This window comes from Coturnix japonica, chromosome 10, assembly GCF_001577835.2.
Source record: "Coturnix japonica isolate 7356 chromosome 10, Coturnix japonica 2.1, whole genome shotgun sequence".
In the NCBI taxonomy this organism is placed as follows: Eukaryota; Metazoa; Chordata; class Aves; order Galliformes; family Phasianidae; genus Coturnix; species Coturnix japonica.
The window spans coordinates 15449831-15469769 of record NC_029525.1 but is presented as its reverse complement, the minus strand read 5'-3'; the positions used below and the strand labels follow the sequence as shown (position 1 = coordinate 15469769).

General features: G+C 42.1%; 1 protein-coding gene across 16 annotated transcripts in view; it reads right to left on the bottom strand.

Moving 5' to 3' along the window:
* Positions 1-51: 51 nt before the first annotated feature.
* Positions 52-19939, bottom strand: part of MEF2A (myocyte enhancer factor 2A) — an 87714-nt gene continuing 67826 nt past the window's right edge. For 11 of the 16 annotated variants that reach the window (XM_032446816.1, XM_032446817.1, XM_032446814.1 and 8 more), the window contains 5 exons: positions 11934-12124; positions 10374-10397; positions 7048-7174; positions 4454-4580; positions 52-3968 (listed from right to left, as the gene is read on the bottom strand). In XM_032446816.1, coding sequence (XP_032302707.1) covers positions 3611-3968; positions 4454-4580; positions 7048-7174; positions 10374-10397; positions 11934-12124 — 827 coding nt within the window. In that variant the 3' untranslated portion in view covers positions 52-3610. The remainder of the gene's footprint in view (positions 3969-4453; positions 4581-7047; positions 7175-10373; positions 10398-11933; positions 12125-19939) is intronic. The other 5 variants (XM_032446820.1, XM_015873167.2, XM_032446823.1 and 2 more) reach the window with 1 other exon arrangement.

Sequence of the window (19939 nt, the reverse complement as noted above, 5' to 3'; positions counted from 1 at the left end):
GCACGGGGAGCAGACAGGGGCTGTGCTCTGCAAACACGACAGAGGCTGGAGTACACAGTAAAAGCCAGTATCTTTACTTTAGTGAATGCAGGATACAAATATTTTACAACAACCTCTAGCATTTTTCTTAACCATTTGATAAAAAGTTCACTAGAATATTTATTGTATATTGAAGAAAAAACAACACATTCAGGGAAAAAATCGAGATTAACTTATTTTTTTCTTAAAAGATTCGTCTCAAGGATGGCAACAAAGTCCAGCTTGTGCCGCCAAACGGCTTATCATCATTAAACCGTGAACAGCTTCTTTGTGAACTGTTGACTACAAACATTTACCAAATACATAAATCTCTTTTAAAAAAGCCATTTTAAATATAGCAAAGCAGTGTTCTCTTGCACAGCAAAGTGAAGAAAGTTTCTACTAAGATTTAAACGTTTACATTGAAGTCTTTCTTTCACATTCGAATTTAACTTCTTCCCACGATGGGCTGTTAGGAGTTGTTATGTTCCTTATTTACTATGTATTTCTTGTGCGCACAGCAATTCAAGGTTGGGAGCTTTTAGTGTCCTCGGAGTGAAAGCAAAGGCTGAAGCGTTGGGACAAATCCCTGGCGGGGACTTTTAAATAAGTGTGAATTTGTAACTACTAAAGTGAGAGCTGGGAGATGGAGAGGTGATCGATTGATTGGTCACAACAGGAGATAGATAGATAGATAGACAGATAGATAGATAGATAGAAATCTGAAGTCGCTCAGGCCTCAATGGGTTCAAACCAGGATTGGATTCACTTGAAACTTCAATATATTTACTTAGTTAAAAAAAGTATTTGTCAGCGGTTGAAATATCTGTGCTGCGTCTTTGTCTCGTTACAAAACATCTTTACAATTGCTAAAAAAAGTCTGTTCCAAAGTTAAGTTACCTGTAATTACAAACCAGGATTCCCATTTATTCGGGGGCGGGATGTTCTCCCGCTGGGATGGAGCGCGCTCAGCATCTCCTGCCGGGGCTGTGGAGGGGCTGTGGAGGGGATGGGGCGCGGGCAGCACCACAACAGCCCCGTCTGCGGCTCCTAGGAACGAACGTGTCGGGTTTTTAATTCAGAGGTGCAATTTTGATACAAACTCTAACCCTTATGTAGCTTTTTCTTTAAGAAAACAGTAATAGTACTGTTTACAAACCTGCATAGAAATAAAGACTATTGAGATACAGTCAGCAAAGCCATCTCGTAAGGCACACAAGAAAATAGACAGTAAATGTGAATGCAGAACTCCCACTCAGATGTACAGCAAAGTTCATATATGTGCATAAATAATGAAGAAAACCACATAGCTTTTCCAAGCATTAAAGGGATCTCCACAGTGGTAACTGAGTTCGGACACTTGGGAAATAGTGAGTGCTGGGAGAAAAGTCTCCGTGCCCTCCAGGCTCCCACAGCCGGGACTGAAGGACATCACAGCTGGGAGATGGAGCGAGTCGCCATGATCTCCAGTCACACCTTACAGCCAACAGCCATGAAGGCAGCTGAGCTGCCCCTGTGGGAACACATGGGGTTTTTGTTTCTCGCACCCCTTTGTTAAAATATCCATTAATTACTTTTAAAAAATCTGGCAAAATGCTTTTATAAATATCAGGGGTTACTGATGAGGGTTTTCAGTAACAAAATAGCACGGCTGTATTTTTTTTTTTTCCTTCCCCAGAACCACCAGCAGTAGCAAATTCATTCAGATGTACGTAATTTGGTTCCCAGCATGAAAGAACACGCAGGAAGGGGATCTGTGTGGAGCCAGGAGCGGGCACAAGATGCCCACAGAGCAGGACAGCTCCATTAAATGCCCACGGAGCAGGACGGCTCCACCGAGCGCTGCTGGTTCCCCTGCAGGTGGGTGCTGCTCCCAGCTCTGGCTGCCCTTCCCCTTCCCGCAGCTCAAAGAGTTCTGCATGTCTCCCTCTGAAGCTGCGGCTTTATCCCAAACCATTTACCACCTCAGGAGCCCTTTGTGCTCATCTGATATGTGTTCTTTATTTCCCTAGCAGGACAAATCAGGTCAAGCTTTTTCCACCGTGTTTGTTTGCTCCTCAGAAGAGGTTTTAAACCAATGCCGTCAGATGCGTTGTAGCAGATGTGTTATATTTATGCAGGATGAACTTAACGCCGGGTTTGTTTGTTTGTTTTTTGCCACTTTGCTATTTATATACATATATATAAAATGTATAATGAAGCTTAACCATACAGCACAGAGATTACAATTTAACGGCACACATTCACCACCAGTGAGGGGGAACAACCCCTTTATACACCCTCTGAAAAATCTGGATAATAATATTAATAATAATTAAAATCCAAAGAAAGTACAGTATATTTAACAAAATAGTAAATATTAAACAGTGAATACTCTACTTAATAAGGACCTCGCCTTTCTCAAGTCGGCGTCAATCCACAAAAATAGACTTTTATATCTGGTGACCGTACAATACAGAGGTACTTACACCAAGGTGATCATATCTTTAGGATGCTATATACACGACGAGTTTGGCTCAAATTTCAATTTACATAGAAGTGTTCATGGCTTATTTTTCCCCCAAGGTTCCGCCTGCAAGTTTTTCCTTTTCATCTCTGAAAGCAAAAACTAGAAAGTCAAAATAAGATAAAACTATACTCTACAAAAAAGCTACAACGTACAGCTTTGGCTTATATAAATAATTCATAGCAGAATGTGTTCAAAAGTACTGTATATAACTTTATATATAGTCTTCAATTCATTCGGGTATTGTTTTCTTTAATATAAAATATACACGAGCTAAAATCCGCTTCTATATTTCTCAAAGGTACGAACGTAAAAACAAATTTGTCCAACATATCCCAATTATAACTTAATATATTACTTTTACTTTGTTAATGCTCTATTTCCTAGGCTAATATCTTCTGAATATTTCATGCGAGTTCTCTATTCTGCCTTTCTCTCACTCGTTAAAAAAATCACTTCTTTGACCCAATACTATTTTTTTTTTTTTTTTGCACGTGCAAAACAGGGTTTTTGTTTTTTTATTTTCTCTAGCATCAGCCCTTCTCCATGCACCCTCTGCAATAGAGACCCATGCCAGGTGGGGTAATATAAAGGTCATTTTATGTACAGTATTGCTTTCTTCTTCCTGCTTTTCTACTGCTCTGCTGCTACAAAGCATTATTTCTTAACTACGAGTAACCATACAGCTTTAATAAAACACACAGGGACGTTACTACAGGCGAGCCCTCTTGGTTTCTGCAATCTAGTGTGGTAGGATTATAATACGGGTACAATGTTTCTTTGCAAAACAGGTTATATTATTAAAACAACAAGTCCAGGTAAGTGCCAGACTAGATCAATACCTATAGGATTGTTCTGTTACGTTTTACCATGGGACATCTGCAGCTATACAAGAAGTTTGTAATAAGTGCCTGATGATTCTGTGTATGCTACACACACTAGCACATATATATGCATGTGAAGATATATATATGCACGTATGTATATACATATAAATATACTTATTTCATGTCCTTATTTATAAATTTAGATATGTCAGGACAGTTCATTTTGAGAGCACAAAACTGAAGAGGCAACACCGCAAGTTTATGTCACCCACGTGTCCATCCTCATTCGTTTTACTGACGGACTCTCCCTATCTTCTGAATTTGGTGGCCTTCCCAGCACCACAGGAGAGTGGAAATCGCTGCGTGGATCCTCCCGGTCGCTGCCGTCGTAGGAGCTGCTGGAGCTGCTGAGGCTGTCGACAGGAGAGCGGCCCAACTCCTGGCGCTGCGGTGGCTGCTGTGGGGGCTGCGGGGGCTGCGGCTGCTGCGGGGGCTGCTGCGGGAACCCAGAGGGAGTTACGCGGTCCCGGGGAGGTGAAATCGGTTCCGATTTGATGTTGATGTTTTGGTTGGTGTTAATGGATAGATTTGAACCCTGAGATAACTGGCTGCCAGAACTGGGGGAACAAAACCAAAAGGAAGAAATGAGAAAAGGTGAGAGCGGAAAAGAAAGCGACAGTTGACGCATCTGCTGGACAGTGCTGCTGTGTAGTTCGACATCCTTGAAACACGCATGTAAATAAATGCCACTTACTGATGGGAAAGAAACATCAATTAAAGACCTGAAGTACTTGTATGGACATTAAGCACAAGCAGCAATAGTTTGCCATTCCAAGCACTGAAGTTAATTGTGTCAGTAACTTCAGTAAGGAGGTGATCCCTGCAGGGATGGGGCCCTTCAGCTTCAGGACTGAGCGAAGGGGCCACAGAGGATACAACACAGGCACAGAACTCCTGCAGCCAGCGGGACAACTGGAAAAGCAATGTGCCACTGGCAGCAGAAAAAAAAGCAAAATGGTTTTGTGTTATGTATTTCCCAGTGCAGATTATTCACCTTGAAGCTCCCCACCATGCAGTACTAAACTACTACAGATCTACTTACACGAGGGAGCTGAGGGTTGCTGGACCAAGATGGTGCTGCTGCCAGGCAGATACCTGCCCTAAAGACAGCATTCCTGGGGAGTTAAATCCCTGCAAGGCAGACAGGTCTGCACTAGTCAAGGAGTAATCTGAGGAAAGAACAAAGAAGTATATTAACAGATTTATTTATGTATACTTACATATATAAACACATACGAGCATATGTCATACAGACATAGACAAACATAAAGGCTTTCTGCTCAGAGCACCTAAAGGCAGGCGGCCCAAAGGGGTGCTGTGAGCAAAGGCACTGCAGCATCTCTGTACCGAATGAAATAATAAAGGCATTACTCAGAAATACAACTTACTTAAATGAATAATAGGAAAACCAACACGTTCCTGATCACCAGTCAATGTCAGGCTGTAATGCTCAGACAGTTCTCACTTCTCATTTGCACACAGGGAGTTATTTTCATTTTACCATCACCACACTCTGCTTTTCTTTCAGGTTCAAAACCAAAGCTGCAAATACTTGTCTGCTTTCAGTTATCACGTAACATCGCTTCTTTAAAATAATTTCTGGCATCAAGAGGGTAAGACAAAAAGCTGGGAGCCAGACGTACATCACCTGCAGGGTAACCACACATTCCACTCCATCAGGACTGCCGGGTTCCTGTCCCAGCATTGGCCTAAAATGCCAAATCCATCACAGTCGATCTCTCTCAGTCTCCCCCTGCCCACACACTGACTTGTTCTTTGTGCAACATGTCAGAGTTTCCCTCTCATTGCCCCACAGAGGGAGGCCAGCAGCCGCGCTGCTCAGAGATGCAGAAGAAGCACTGCATGGATCTCCATGAGGACACCAGCAATCCCAGCTGCAGCCCAGCACACTATGCTAATCATGCTGCCTTTTTGTTTCTTCTCAGCTGGTATTTTGTACCCTGCAGTAATCTGAGATTTGCATGACAAATATAATCCAGCCCTTCAATGATGAGGACATGGACTCAAACCACAGAGCTCCTGGAGCCATGACAATCAGCAACATGTGGGCATAAACCAGGCAACTATTTTGGCTCAAAGTCAAATTTCTTTTTTTTAAGACCCCTGCAAGGCTCTGTCTAATAGAGACAATCTCAAAGTCCCCATGCAAAACAAAGCCCTGCATGCAGTGGGTGCACAGCAGTGCCTCTAAGGCAAACCAATGCAGATAGAGCACTAATAGCAGCTAATGGGCACACTGGTACAGTTGTAGGTAGGGTAGATGAGACCAAAACAGACCCAGTTGTTGAGCTGACAGATGGCTACAGGTAGGAACTAACAGAACATCCTGAAGACCTTTAAAGCCTTTTTGTCAGGAAAATGGTTCTGCGTGGATGGCACTGGTTCTGCTCCCTCTTTCAGAACAGACTCCTGATGGTGCCCATCCTTGCAGAAAACAAACACAAAAAGCCTTTGTTTAATTCAAGTTCTTGCTACTTCCTACATACACGAAATAAAGTTGCTTTGGATTTGCCCTGACCTTTGCACAAAGCCGTGCTTTGCTTCCTGCTCTGCCCTCTTGGGCTTTTCTGCCCAGCAGAACCTCCTGACAGGAGGCACAAAGAAGGAAAGACAGAAGGGACGAGCTCAGGTACCAGCAGCTCAGCCTGAGCTTCCGCTGCCCACAGGACATGAGACAGCCCTGAAACAACGGCACATGTGTCCTCTCAAAAGGAACACTGCCATGTTCTAAAAAATGGCTTAATTTGTAATGCATCATTCACTGCCTTGTCTGTTCTATGGGTTCAGAGCTCAGCACGCACTACAGGCTGCCTCAAATCTCAGCCCACAAGGAGCATTCACACACCACCAGAAATCTTACAGAAGTTTTCTTGCATAAAACAATGTCACCAAAGAAACACATCTATAGACTTACTGGCAGAGTATTAAATACAACTGGACTTGAATTCTGCTTGGTGTATATAATAAATAACTGAAAGCCTACCAAGTAAGATTTCAATGTTACTACTGCCAACACAGTGCTGCCCAGGTCAGAAATTCCTGTTCTAACAGATATTATAGCATTTACATTGGAATGTCCTAACTAGATTTCACCTGAACAGAACATCACACTGGGCAACTATTTCCTTTGCTTTCCTGCTTGCTTTTAAGCTACAACAAACGTAACTCAGACCACCACGTCCCCGCCTCGCTCTGGAGATCACAGCCAAAGAGGAAGGGCCCCTCCTGCTTTTGGTGAACTGGAGGCCCTCCCTGAATCCAGCTCCCTGGTGCCACGGGAACTCAGCAGAGTGCAAGGCTCAGTACCAGCACTGAGTCAGTGGGAGGTTGTCACCTCTCAGATGGACAGCGAGAACACCACAGCGACAAGGCAATGCTTCCATTGTGTTCCTGCCTGCATTCAGCTGTGCACAACTTGACTGAAAGCTTCTTCCGCCTGTAAGTCCCAACATTTACACGTTTTACATTCAGAAAGCTCATTTTTGGATGAATAAAAGCCTTCATTTCAATTGAGCAGCAAAATAAAGCCAAGTGTCACAGAAATGCAAATTTTCCTGGGCTTATGAATCACAAAACCTGGTGCATCCGAGGAATCGCGGCGCACACAATGCTTACCAGTGTTGTAGGCAGTGGGCATGGCCGAGTACACGAGTCCCTGCGGCGGCAAGCTGGGAGTTGTCACAGACACCACGGGGGTAGCGAGGGGCTGCGTGGACTGAGAACTGCTTATCCTTTGGGTGTTCTATAAACGATGGAAAATAACAGCACGCCTTGTGAGAGCAGTCAGAGCAACGGGAACTTACGTGCTAACAGACAAACAGCGCTCAAATAAAACGTGTCACTTAGCTTTGTATTTCAATTAGCAGCACATAGCTTTAGTCAGGATGGATTTTCTAAATGAGCCTCAACATTTCAAGATTCAACCAAAAATGATCTCGGCAAACAGAAATGAAAAAGGTAAAACTCACTGGTCCTGAGCGTGCACATCTCAACAGTGTTCATCTCATGAAGGACAAGAACTTAATGCAATTTCTTAGGGATACATACAACAATTCTCAGAAGTTCTTAAGTGACTGAAGGGCTACAAGCCTTATTTTTAATTTAAAGAGGATCTAACACAGATGGCGAGGTGCAGCTCCATTAGGGAACAGAGCCCACCTTCCAGCTGTTGATCTGACTGTCACATCTCAGCCGCCAGCTCTGACCCTGCGCTGACTACACCTGCCTGACAGGAGCACAGTGATGGTGCACAGTCCTGCTGATAAGACCTTGGCCAGGACACAGTCCTGCTGTTCCCATGGCTCCTGAGGAACCGGTGAAGCATCTGTTATAGTGCAGATACGTTTCAGAGCAAATGACATTTGAGTTAATGCAGAACAACTGTGCTTTCTGACAGGAAAAACAGCCCAACTCCACAGTCTCACATTATCTGTTCTCGCTGTAGGTGTGAGCAGTCTTTCTTTGCCATATACTGGAGTGAACATCTGTAGCAAACATATCACTCACATTAAGCTCTTCAACAGAATTTGCTGTTTAGAAAACCTTACATTAAATATTGTGCTGAGTGCCAGCAGACAGCACAGTGCTCTGTCACAGACATACAGCTCTCAGTGGATGCAGTGCTGCGGGGTTTCTTTTTAAGCAAGAGATGCTTCATTTTACTGACATAACACCTCCTTTCCCTTTCCTTGCTCTCCGTATTTCCACATTCTCAAAGAAGCATTTCCCATTAAGGGAGCTGGAGTTCACACCGCTTCATACATTTTTAAGGCAATCCCTCCTGTATCCCTAAAATGTATCTGCTGCAGAAATAGTGGGATTTTTGTCTCTTTGGTAGTGTTTCACTTCCCAGCATTAGACAAGTACACTGCAACTACCATATTAAACACAGTGTAGCACAGCCTTCCATTGACTGCCATGCTGTGCCCAGCCCCAGCACTGCAGGAGGGCCCCGAGCCCAACAGCCCCCAGTTTCCAGTTCCACTTCCCAGGTTTCAAAGCCCTAAAACCACCAAGTGAGCCCCACTGATTTTCTGTGCAATTTATCCTTCTAAATTACTCAGGGACTTCTGAAAATCTCCGCTACATTGAGTTTATCTGGCCTTAAGATAAGTTATTAGAGCAGATTTTTGTCTGTCAGGAATTGACCTTTTTGCAAAGCTTTCTTGGACGGCAGCCCATAAAGTTGGGATTACTGCATAATGGAAAAGTTAGAGGAGTACACTGGGAAACAATCCAGGCCAAAGGATTTCCCCATGGGATTTTTTGCTTTTTTGAGTGGATAATAAAGGTGGTTTTCTGAGGTGGCTTATTTCTGAATTACTCCACCGCACAAAGGCACCGAGATGCATCTGGATGTATCCAGCACTTGTTTCTGTTGGAGAGTCAGCCCATTCCTTAAGCTGTGCACAGGACAAGGGGACGGGCAGAGCTGGATACCTCTGCTTCACCCTGTACTACCGCTCCCCCTCTGCTTTCCACGTTCCATGTTCGTTTCCAAGCAGACCAAATACATGCTCACAGCTGCGATGCAGAACTGCTGTCTGGCACTACATCGGCATCACAGAGGAGCACAGTACGAGCAATTCCCTTACAGGTGCTCTACAGACTGCCAAGAGCTTGCAAGGAAGGCAATGCTGCTTCTCCTCTGTGCCCCCCATCCCCAGCAGCCCTCGGCACAGCCGCTAGAGGGCCCGCTCTCCATGCAGCATCCCAACAGCAGCCCTGCTCGGAGCGCATCGTTTCACATCACACGGGGTGCAGCAGTTCTAGCAGGAGAATGCCTTAATTCAATCGCTTTTGTCCGATTTCTGACATTTATGCAATGCTATTTTGATTAAGTGCTCCTATGTTGAATTAAAGTCTTTCTCTCTTTCTCTTGCGCTGGAAACAGACACTCCTTACAAAGGTGAGAAGATGGTGAGGAGCTGCTCTGCTAGCAAGGCAGCCCAATGGAACTTACCAACTATCACACTGGATTTCAAAACCACATTTCCCCCTACTTCTGTTTATCTATTGCTAAGGTCAAAATCAGCCAAAAGCATGCACATATTAAGGAACGTATCTACGTCACTACGTTTTCCATGCTTTCATGCAATTAGAGCCTCCTGTTAGCAACAGGTCCATGTTGGAAACCAGATCAAGTCACGCACTGTGCAGGTCCTGGTGGATCTTTAGGACTGCGCTGTGATGCAGCCCGTCCTGCATTGTTTGTGCAGCTGAACAATTTGCAAATTGCTCTAAAAATAAGTTATGGATTATTGTGGCCTTACGTTCTTTTCCAGACTGAATGCCAAATGTTGAAATCTTTGGGGGGAAAAAATAGAAAAGCACCAATCCCAGGAGTTTCCTTTCAAAACCAAAGTATCGTTCCACTGGAAAAAAGGTAGAACGATACGTTTTGCAATTCTCCATTCCTTTTCGTAAACAGGGAACACCCCTGCAGTTTGATAATCTCACGCAGGATGAAATAATGCTAAACTCCAAAAAGGTGACCTCATCAGCAGTGATATCATCTCCATGAAACAAGTAATACACGGCACACTCGTGTTACTATCTGAAGAGCGTCAGGAGTGAAGCCACCTTCTAAAAATATCGCAATAATTTAGGGGATAAGTGGTTGTTTATGTCTCATAAAACAAAGCACATCGAACATGCTGCACACATGGACAGTTACTCTGTAAGGCTCTTTTCCAATGTTCCCTCCAAGAAAAACAGAAATCGTTTCAGGAAAAAAAATTTACAAATGGAAAGTGCTCAACTTTGGATGTGAATTCAACTTGAATTGGTCCATTTTGAAGCCTGATAAACAATCGTATTTCAATCTGCTACCAAGGGAACACTGGAATTATTTAAAACACGTAATGAAACTACAGTTAAACAGAACTGTAGTACAAAGTTGCTGTCTTGCTGTGTCTCATCAAACAGGAGCCCAGACTCACCAACTCCAATTCATCCTCCTCCGTCTGTACTCAGCAAACAAGAGGGATAACACAGTTACTAACAATAGCATTGCTTTCAAAGACGAAAGAAAAAGTCACGTTTGTGCTTTACATTGTTATTCATTTCAATTAATAATGCAAATTTGCCTCCTGACTCTGAATAATACTGCTGGGCAGTACGTCACATAACGCAGGCCACTTAATAAGAAATACCGTACTCCAAACATATCTTGGCAAAACTGAAGCAGAAAAATGAATGAAAACAAGAACCCAACTACACATTGACATCATATGTGAGTATGCAACACAGCTGCTTCTGGCTGCGCTGATGCAATACACAGTGAGTAAAGAAACCAAATATTTCTCACATACGATCACTGTGCCATCCCAGCAGCTCTACTGTGACACCTTCCAAATTCCTCAGGAAGATGGACAAAATGTACACGGCATTCTGTGTCACTGCTGACAGCAGCACAGTAAGTGGGCACTGTGCACTTCTAATGTTAGAACTGCACCAACACGATGCTCTGTTTGTACCTAGTTCTAACTATTAATAAACAAATTTCACTTTAAAATCCACAGTTCAGTATTCCTGAACAAACCCTCATATATAAGAACCTCTGCTCCAAGCATAACTATAACTTTTGTTACTTGGATTAATTTTGTATTATACATCAGGAATGCCAGTACAAATGTAAGCACTTGTGGTACCTTATAAACAAACACAAATTATTTGGAGAGCGCTCCTGTTGTTTATATGGTTATAGTTTGTCCTTCCATGCACAGAACAAGATAGAACACCCCTATTGATGTTCAAGAATTCTACGTGACAGTGAAGGACCAAAAGGATTTGGTCAGCCAAATGAAAGGAGGAATAGAGCAACTCTTCCTGACAGTCCTGTTCTGCCCTCAGAGCCGTGGTCGTGTCATGTCTGACTCAGTACTTGGTACTGTGCTAAACCCAGGCTGAGTAAACATTATTACCAACGTGCCAGGCTGCGTAGTAGTACTGAAAAGGTACACAAATAGGGCCTGAGACTGATCCTCATTACCCTTTCATGTCTCCATGGAAGATGAGACACCCAGCATAGCACACTGTGCCGCACAGGTTGCACTTCAGTTCACACGGAATAGGAGTTTTTCTCAGACCATCACTACAACTGAAGCTATGTTTTATATCCCACAAGCATTACAACCCATGAAATAAAGGTACAAATTTGCTTTAGGGCATGTTAATAAAGTTCGTATTACCAATAAAATGAGCTAATACTACACAGAATAATGCATAACCCTTCTTAAAAACCCACATCCTCCAAACCATCAAAGTTCTCAGTGTCAAGTCAGTGAGACATCAAAACAGCATCCAAATCTAAATCTCTAGGATTGCTCTCTTAACCACGTTTAGGTCAGACTGCTATCTTACGATTTAAAAAAAAAAAAGGCTTTTCTATTACTGTAACCTATGTAAGCAGATGAGATAGCGTCTTCCTGTGCGTGTGGGCAAAACATGTCATTTTGACCCCAAATAAAACAAGCTACAGAACAAATGTTTTAACTTACCAGTGGTGGCATCATACCCTTGCTGGAGGGTGGGATGACAACACGGAGGTCCGGTTTGCGATTGTTCATTCCCAGATTTCCTCCTCCAGGTGGAGGTGGAGACTTGGTAGGCATGACTTTGCCCAGGCCATTCCCACCGCCAGCAGTGCCGAGCAGACTTGGTGAAGCTCGAGAATTCACAAACCCATTTCCTGCAAAACAAACATACCTTAAGACACGCACAGCTTGACAGAAGGAGCAACAGAAAATCTTGGTGTGCGCACAACTTATGTACTCTTTCTTTCATATAACTTCCAATACAAACTTCTCACAAGAGGAATGGTACAGAGTAACTGAACAAAAGGTACATTTGGGATCTGCAGGATTTCGGTATCTACTCAACAATAAAATTAATTTCAAGTTGCAGTAATATACGTTGTCCAGTAAGTATACTTGGTAATGATAAGAATTCATTCCAAGCTCTGGGCACAGATATATATGTGGTTTACAACCACTGATTTATTTTACTCCTGGTGTGCATGGTAAAGGAGAATTAGACAAGCCCCATCCTATGTATAAGCCCTGAGTTCAGCACTGCAGTCTCCAGCAACTGACTGTGCTCAGCACACAGCCTGGAGATTATACTCAGATCAGAAGAAATCAACACAATACTGAAACAATTTAGTGCACAGTACATCATTTTCCTGTAGCAACAGGAGAACACGTCATGTTCACTACTACATATTTATCAGAATATATTTTTTTGGCTACCATATAATGACTTTACCAGATTTATAGCAGTAACTCCCCAAATACACCTTATTCAGCTGCAAAGGAAAAACGTTAGGGAACAGGATTTTACAACAGGGAACTCTACAGTTCACACTACAAAAGTCATGTGTGCGTGCATTAATAAATACAGTTCATAATAACACTGTGTCTATACTAATGTTCCAGTTCTGAAAGCGGCCCTTATAGTCACCATTCAGGGGAAGTCTATTACACAAAGCTCACTGTGTGGGAAATTCTCTTCTAATAGCCTGTAGTGCCATGCTGGCATGAATTTCGTATTATTATTCTAATTTGAATAGGCCCCTATGCCCAATCCAATTTTGTTACATTAAATACATGTTAATCTAAAAGCAATTAAAATAAGAAAGATATCAGTGTCACATTTTACTTCCTTTAGTAAAATTCCTAATGCATTTCATAGCAAGGATGAAGAACAACATCTATTGAAGGTGATAACGAGCACAACTGTGTCAAGAATCCAGGGGTGAGTTCACCAGGCTACTACCGAGGGAGCATCTTCTGTTAGCCCAGTTCTTAATAGACGGGGGGAACTGTCGAATGCAGTCCTCATCTTTTCCCTGCCTGCTATCAGAAGAACCTCATTTATTACTTTCATAAGTTTAGCAGTGGAAAAAGCAAAGATAAGAATAACAAAGTCCTTATGCTGATATGAAGGCAGCATCACAGAATCTGTGAGGTTGGAAAAGACCTCCAAGATCATCCAGTCCAACCATCCACCTATTGCCAGCATTTCCCACTGAAGATGTTCTGTTGAGTTTTACAGAGGTCTTTTGGAAACTGAGGTACATCTAAACATTTTTCAAGGAAACACAAAATGGTTGGAATGCACTGAGCTGAAGTTTGCGAGCACAATCCTTGTTCACATGTCGCTAAGCAGCACATTCACAACTTCCAAGTGAGGATTTCAAATTACAGACTTTGTTGCTCAGTGGATTTTCTACAGTGCCAAATGCCTGACCATACATGGATGATCTGATATGTTCCTTTTTTTCAAGGCTCATAGGGTAAGGATGAGCTTTTCTAATTAGGGGCTTTCCTGAAGCACTGTTGGAGAGACAGGGGAATCAGCTTTCTTAGAATTGTACCATGATACTCAGAAGTCAGGAAGGAAAAGAAGGGACACAACGACAGCAGCAAGAAAAAGCTTTTTGTGTCAGCATTCCTCCTCCAGAACCACAGCAAAGATTTATTTCATGGTTAAAGTTTCTACGTTCTACGACAATAACAGAATTTATTGGGATGCTTCAAGGTTAGAAATAAATTTCAGCTAAAGAGGCTGGAAAGTTTGCTTAGACTGGACAATACAGAATGTAGCTACGTGTACACTTCAATAGTAGGAGAAAATTGGCAACTTTTCACCATGGGTTAGAAGAGACTTGCAGGAGCTCCAGGCAAAAAAAAGCAAAACAGCCCAACCACAGACACAGAGAAACCAAATCCACACAGAACTGGTTTATTTCCTAATTACTGTGGCAGGTGTATGGGTTGCTTCATGTGGTAGGACATAGGAATGAAGCACAAGAGCATAAAGAACAAGTACAGGACAGTTCCAATGCTATGTTTTAAAAGGTAGGTCACACAGACAAAGAAACTGTAAAAATAGAAGTTCTGTGCTACCTCTGAGGTATCTGAAACTGTGGGACATCTTTATTAAATAGATGCATCGATACCTATCCATTATAAATGAGAATACACATTAGCTATGAAAAGCCCACACCACATCAGGTCACAAGGCAAACCTCCCCAATGGACTGAGCAGATCAGGAAAAAGATGCAAGCGAAATTATTTGAAGTCAGCTACACTTATATCTAACTATATCTAACACATTGTTACATCGTCCTCCATTTTATAGAGTGACAGTGCATTTAGAGACCTTACGGTACTAAAAAAGTAAAGCTGGTGCTTTAATCTAATAATAAATAGAATGCTATCGCTCAGTATGCTGCCAGTACTATCGCATGCAATGCTGTGGTGCTCCACATTGCACTTCAAACTTCAGAACAACAACTCTCTTAGGAACAATGGAGCTCTGTACCACATTTCGGTCAAGCCTAGAACTCCATTTCCTGTCCTCTGTTTTCAAGTGTTTTGGTAGCTTATGTGTTAAATCTGGACAGTGTCTTTCTTCCACACCCAATACAGTCATTTCCTGCAATCCTTATTACAAGGCTCTGCCAATCCTTCATGCTTTTAACAGTGCTGTCAAAAACAACAAACTCTGTGCCATTGCCTCCTCTGGGCAGTCTCACTCCAGCAGCAGGGCAGAGTCCAGCATTTGTTCTGTCAAATGGCTGAGCACTTTTTAAAAACAGAAAACAAGCCCTTAGAAAAAATACGTATTAAGAATGGGAAAAAATGGCAGAAGTGTTCAACAGTGCGGGTATTGACCTGGGAGAAGCATTTTGTTAAAGGTTCTGCTCCTTCTTATTAGCAAACACTGAAATATTCATACCCATAACCTGAAGAACCAGATGCTGTGGCTGCAAGAAGACTGCAGAATATTCATTTCTAGTATGAAACTTTAAGCACTTTTTTTTGCTGTTAAAAATCTAGAAAGAAAATTAAATTACAAGCTCAGAGTTAGGGGATAACGAAAAGCACAGCATTTCTTGGAATAAGGTCAGGAGCCAGAAAATGATAACCATTACAGGATGATGCAACTCGGCACCGCGCCAAACTGAGACTGTAATACCCCCAGAAATTCAGCTCACTATTTTGTATCATGCAGGAATTTTATCTACCACATCCAATATACCCCGTCCCCAAAGACAGGTATTTCAAATTTAAAAACACCAAACTGAAAAATAGAAGCGGAATATACATCCCTATGCAAGCGTAAATTCAGACTACTGCTTTTATTTCCATTGTAAGAGTTTTATTTAACTGATCTTTTAAACACAACTACAAGCACATTTTCAAGACACGTATTTGGAAAACAGACAGCAATGCAAAGATGAGCTCTCAACTCTAGAAATCATTTTAAACAAATGTTAAGATTCACACTTCACTGAACTGCTGTGATAATAAGCACGGCCATTGTCCATGAGCCCACTTCTTACTTAGCCTTCTTTCCTAAGCCTAAGTTTTAAAATCCAGCTATTTCAACAGTTGAACCCCCTTCCTTCAGAAACACAACACAACTTAATCTCATTTATAGTCCTCCAGCCCAAGATGAAGCATTCAATTACATGAGCAAGACTCATATATCACTGTATAAATCGCATCAGCTGAGACAATGAACACACGTGGCTGGAAAGCACTCCGTGTTCTTATTAATACTCAAGGAATAAATTACAGTGGTTGATGCCATTAATCTTTTTTTGTGGTTCACCTCTGGAGAAACTAAATGGCTGCACATAGTTCTGAAAAACAACCATGGACAAGGAGTTAACGTCAGATTAAGCAAGAATAAAAATGGCAGCAAATAAACAGATATGCAAGTGACATCATGTAATCTGACAGAAGTCACATAAATAGAAGTAAACTGAAAAGTACATTTGCAAACAGCTGAACCACTACACCTACAGAACACCAGAAAAGTGCTTATACATGAGATGGGGATAGCAGTAGCTACACCCAGTTTGAGTTTCTGAATATGACAGCTTTAAGGAGGAATTAAAACAACCAACAGCCCACAGCTGCAGCTCACACCATTTTCAGCTTTACACAGAAGTCTCCGCTGATGCCACCCTAATTTTGTAACTCCACCTTAGTTCTTTGGGAAGGCATTTCAAGGGAGCTGAAATTAATCTATTTCCACATATCTTTAAAGATCAGACAATACTATGGGTGGAATTGAAGTATTGTCAGCAGTCAGACTTTGAAACACATAGAATTTATAATTCTAATGGCAGTACTTTAGATATTAAAATGCAGCAAAAAAAGACACACCATATTGCCAAGGAAATAAAAGCAAGGCAAAACTGAAGGGAAAAATAAAGTTTAAAAAGACTGAGCCTTAGGAAGGCCATTGGATTTTCCTTTTTCCTGAAGTTCAATGCAAGAATGAGAGAGAATTTTCAAGAATATTTAGAATTTAAATAGTCATCTTCAAGATAATGTTTGTTTATTCGGAACGCAGCAACAAAATTCAAACGAGCACATTGCCTTTATATCTAAATGTTATCCAACTGCGTGAGAAAACACAGCAGTGGGAATGAGACAGATGCCTTTTAGGTCATTTCCAAACTACACAAGTTTACAGTTAATGAAATCAGAGTTCTGCTTCCTGAATCTGTTGATTTCTATACGTCTACACAAAACCAATAAAGAACAGAGGCCCAAAATGTTCTGTTTGGAACTTCTGAGGCCAGGTGCTGTGGTATCCTGGGCAAGCTGACATTATGGCAGTGCTGAGACTTGATACAGATCTGCCGCAACACTTAAATTCAGATGGGAGATTAATGATTTGTTATACCTGTGGCAAACTGCACCCAGAATTGTCTTCTATGTCTTAGTAAATAAGAAATTATGGTATGATACTCTGATATTTCAATTTAAAAAACCCACGTGTAATTCAGGGGCTGAACTGACCACATGCTGATGGGGCATTTTGCTACAACTGAAAGAAACCTAAATGCTTTCTTCTACCAGCATGCTTTTCCAAGCCAGTTTCAGCCCATCACTTCTTGTGAACTGATCTAATTAGATGATGATGGATGCGTCAAACTTTGTTCTGTGCTGATAAGAGGATCTGTGCCTAGCAAAGGAGATGGCTTCAGCGAACCAGCAGGGCTGCAGTCCACTCTCAGTAGTCCTCCTCGAGCAGAGCTTGGAAGCTGCAAGCTGGAAGGGTAAACAGGCTGCTCTCAGTGTTCTTCAGGCATCCTTCAACTTCTTCCTTAGAGAAGGGTGAAACACTGACTTGTATTTACCCGGGTAACCCTGAAGATCAGAGCAAGGCAAAATATTATGCCAACACTATTGAGATTACACAGCAAGAACCTCTGTCCACTGCATTTTGCATTACTTGGCATCACTTCCAATACAAGTTATGAAGTGAGGAACTCTGCCCAGTGAAAGACCACCTCTGACAGATACTACCTGTCACATGAAGAGGAAGTAGAGCAGATAAAGTAATAATGTGCTCAAGGTTTACAGCTGTTTTCCTTGGGCACAGCAGTGCTAAGCTGTTTATCTGGCACAGATGATATGCTCCAAAAGTAATGCCTCCCAGTCACTTCCATGGATGCAATAACAGATACAACGAATGCAATAACACTACACGATAGAGCTAATAGCTACAAAATGCCATTTTTCAACAGTCACCACCAGCAGCTGTGCATAACCACCAGCAATAAACAAGAGCCTGCATACCATGCTCATAAAAATCTGCACCAGTGGAGGTGACCCAGCATTGCTGTTGTCACTGCTGAAAGGCACCACCCACCACTTCTCTGCTGCATCCACTCAGTTCGGTCTCCACAAATGTTCAGCAAGTGCTGATGAATGTCAATGGGTGCCATTTTTTCCACATGGAAGAATTCAATCACATCCTTTTGCTTCATTCCTCTTCCATGTCAGATGCCATTTTGTCACACGGCTCCTTTGCCATCTTATCAGCATCTTTCTCTAACATTGTGGGTCAATAAAACAGGAAGCATTAATTTTGGAGCAGTCCTCACATAAACTGGTGAATTTGGGTGTTAGGTACAGGAAGAAGAACATGATTCCTTAAGGAAGAGGCTGATAGCACCAAATCCATTTAAAGCAAAACTGCTGCAAGGGTTTTTTTCAGAGTTAGTTGTATGCTTCTCATCGGGTGCTCTTTCATTTAGTAAGCAAAACATGAACAGAAATGTATGCACAGGAAGCTGTTTTATTATTGAAGCCTTCTGGTGTATGCTTAAGAACTGCAGCATAACAGTCATTTGACTTAACAGACTTGTGAAAGGTCAGTCTGACTGTTTTATCCTCAAACACACAGAAATGGTCACCCAGTCAGACAAGCCCTCGAGTTAGAAGTGAACCATTTTGCTGGCACGGCCTTTCACACTTCCCTGTCTTGATCCTCTCCTGGAAGTACAAGCCAGTTCAAAGGTGTAAGCAAATTGTCAATTGCACCTCTGCATAATCCTTCCCGGTGTCATGACACCATGATCAAAGATGACACATGATCTAGGCTAGCTCTCAGTAGGGATCCAGTAGCTCACATGGCACAGCTGTTCAGGCTATTATATTCTTCAGCATTAGTCTGAAGAAATTTAATACACCTGAACTTACTTTGTGTCCTCAGAATGTGAAGATCAATGAGGCCATTACATAAGATAGATCCGGAAAGAAGAGAAAGTCAGTACTCAGGATGACTCTATGTTACCCACTCTTTCATATGTCAAAATTGTAAAAGGGAAGATAATTTCCCAGATGAACTGGATTCACAAACCATATTAATGACTCGAAGGGCTACTTCACTGCCAAAGACACTTGTAACAAGACATCATGTCCCTGCACTATAAAGACTCTCCAGTTCCAACAGCTCCTTCAAAAACATCCACTGCTGGAAAGTCCTTCAGAAGCTCACCATAGTTCCAAAGTATCAGGGCTTCTCAGGCATGTAGCCCAGGCAACGAAGGCCACAATCCTAACTGGTCACTTCAGTATTTTGCATGGTTTAGTTTAATGCCTCAGAAGAAAGGTGTGGGAGAAGAAATTAGAAATGGGCTAACACTGGCACTTATTTTAAGCTATTCTAATTCTTACAGTCATCAAGAATAGGACAAATTCAATAGCACTGTACTTTGCTGGCAAATACCACCAAATCTTCTGGAACACAGTAAGGTAGATATCCCTGTGATAAACATGAAGGCGATCTGTCCGTCAAGTGTCCCTTCAGATTTGGGTCAAGGAATTTCTCCCCCATATTTGGATATTCAGAGCAAGCGACAATATACTTTGGCTAACAGAAATGACAGACTTTGGAAAAGAATGATACGGACATGCAGCATGCGTTCAAGCCAAGATAATGTTGATAACAAACAGCAAACTGTACACAGCCTGGGGACGTGGGACTATTGAAACGTATTAGATGTCCACCATAAAGTGAACAGGGTTAGCGATGACTACTGGCAATACCATCACAAAAATTCCACCTGCAAAATATCTAATTAACAACAAAAATCTTTGCACAAAAGCAAAGACTCAAAATGTAGGATCTTTTCTCTCAAAATTGATACACCAACGAAGTGAAAAGGATCTGCTGAAGTTTTCATATGGT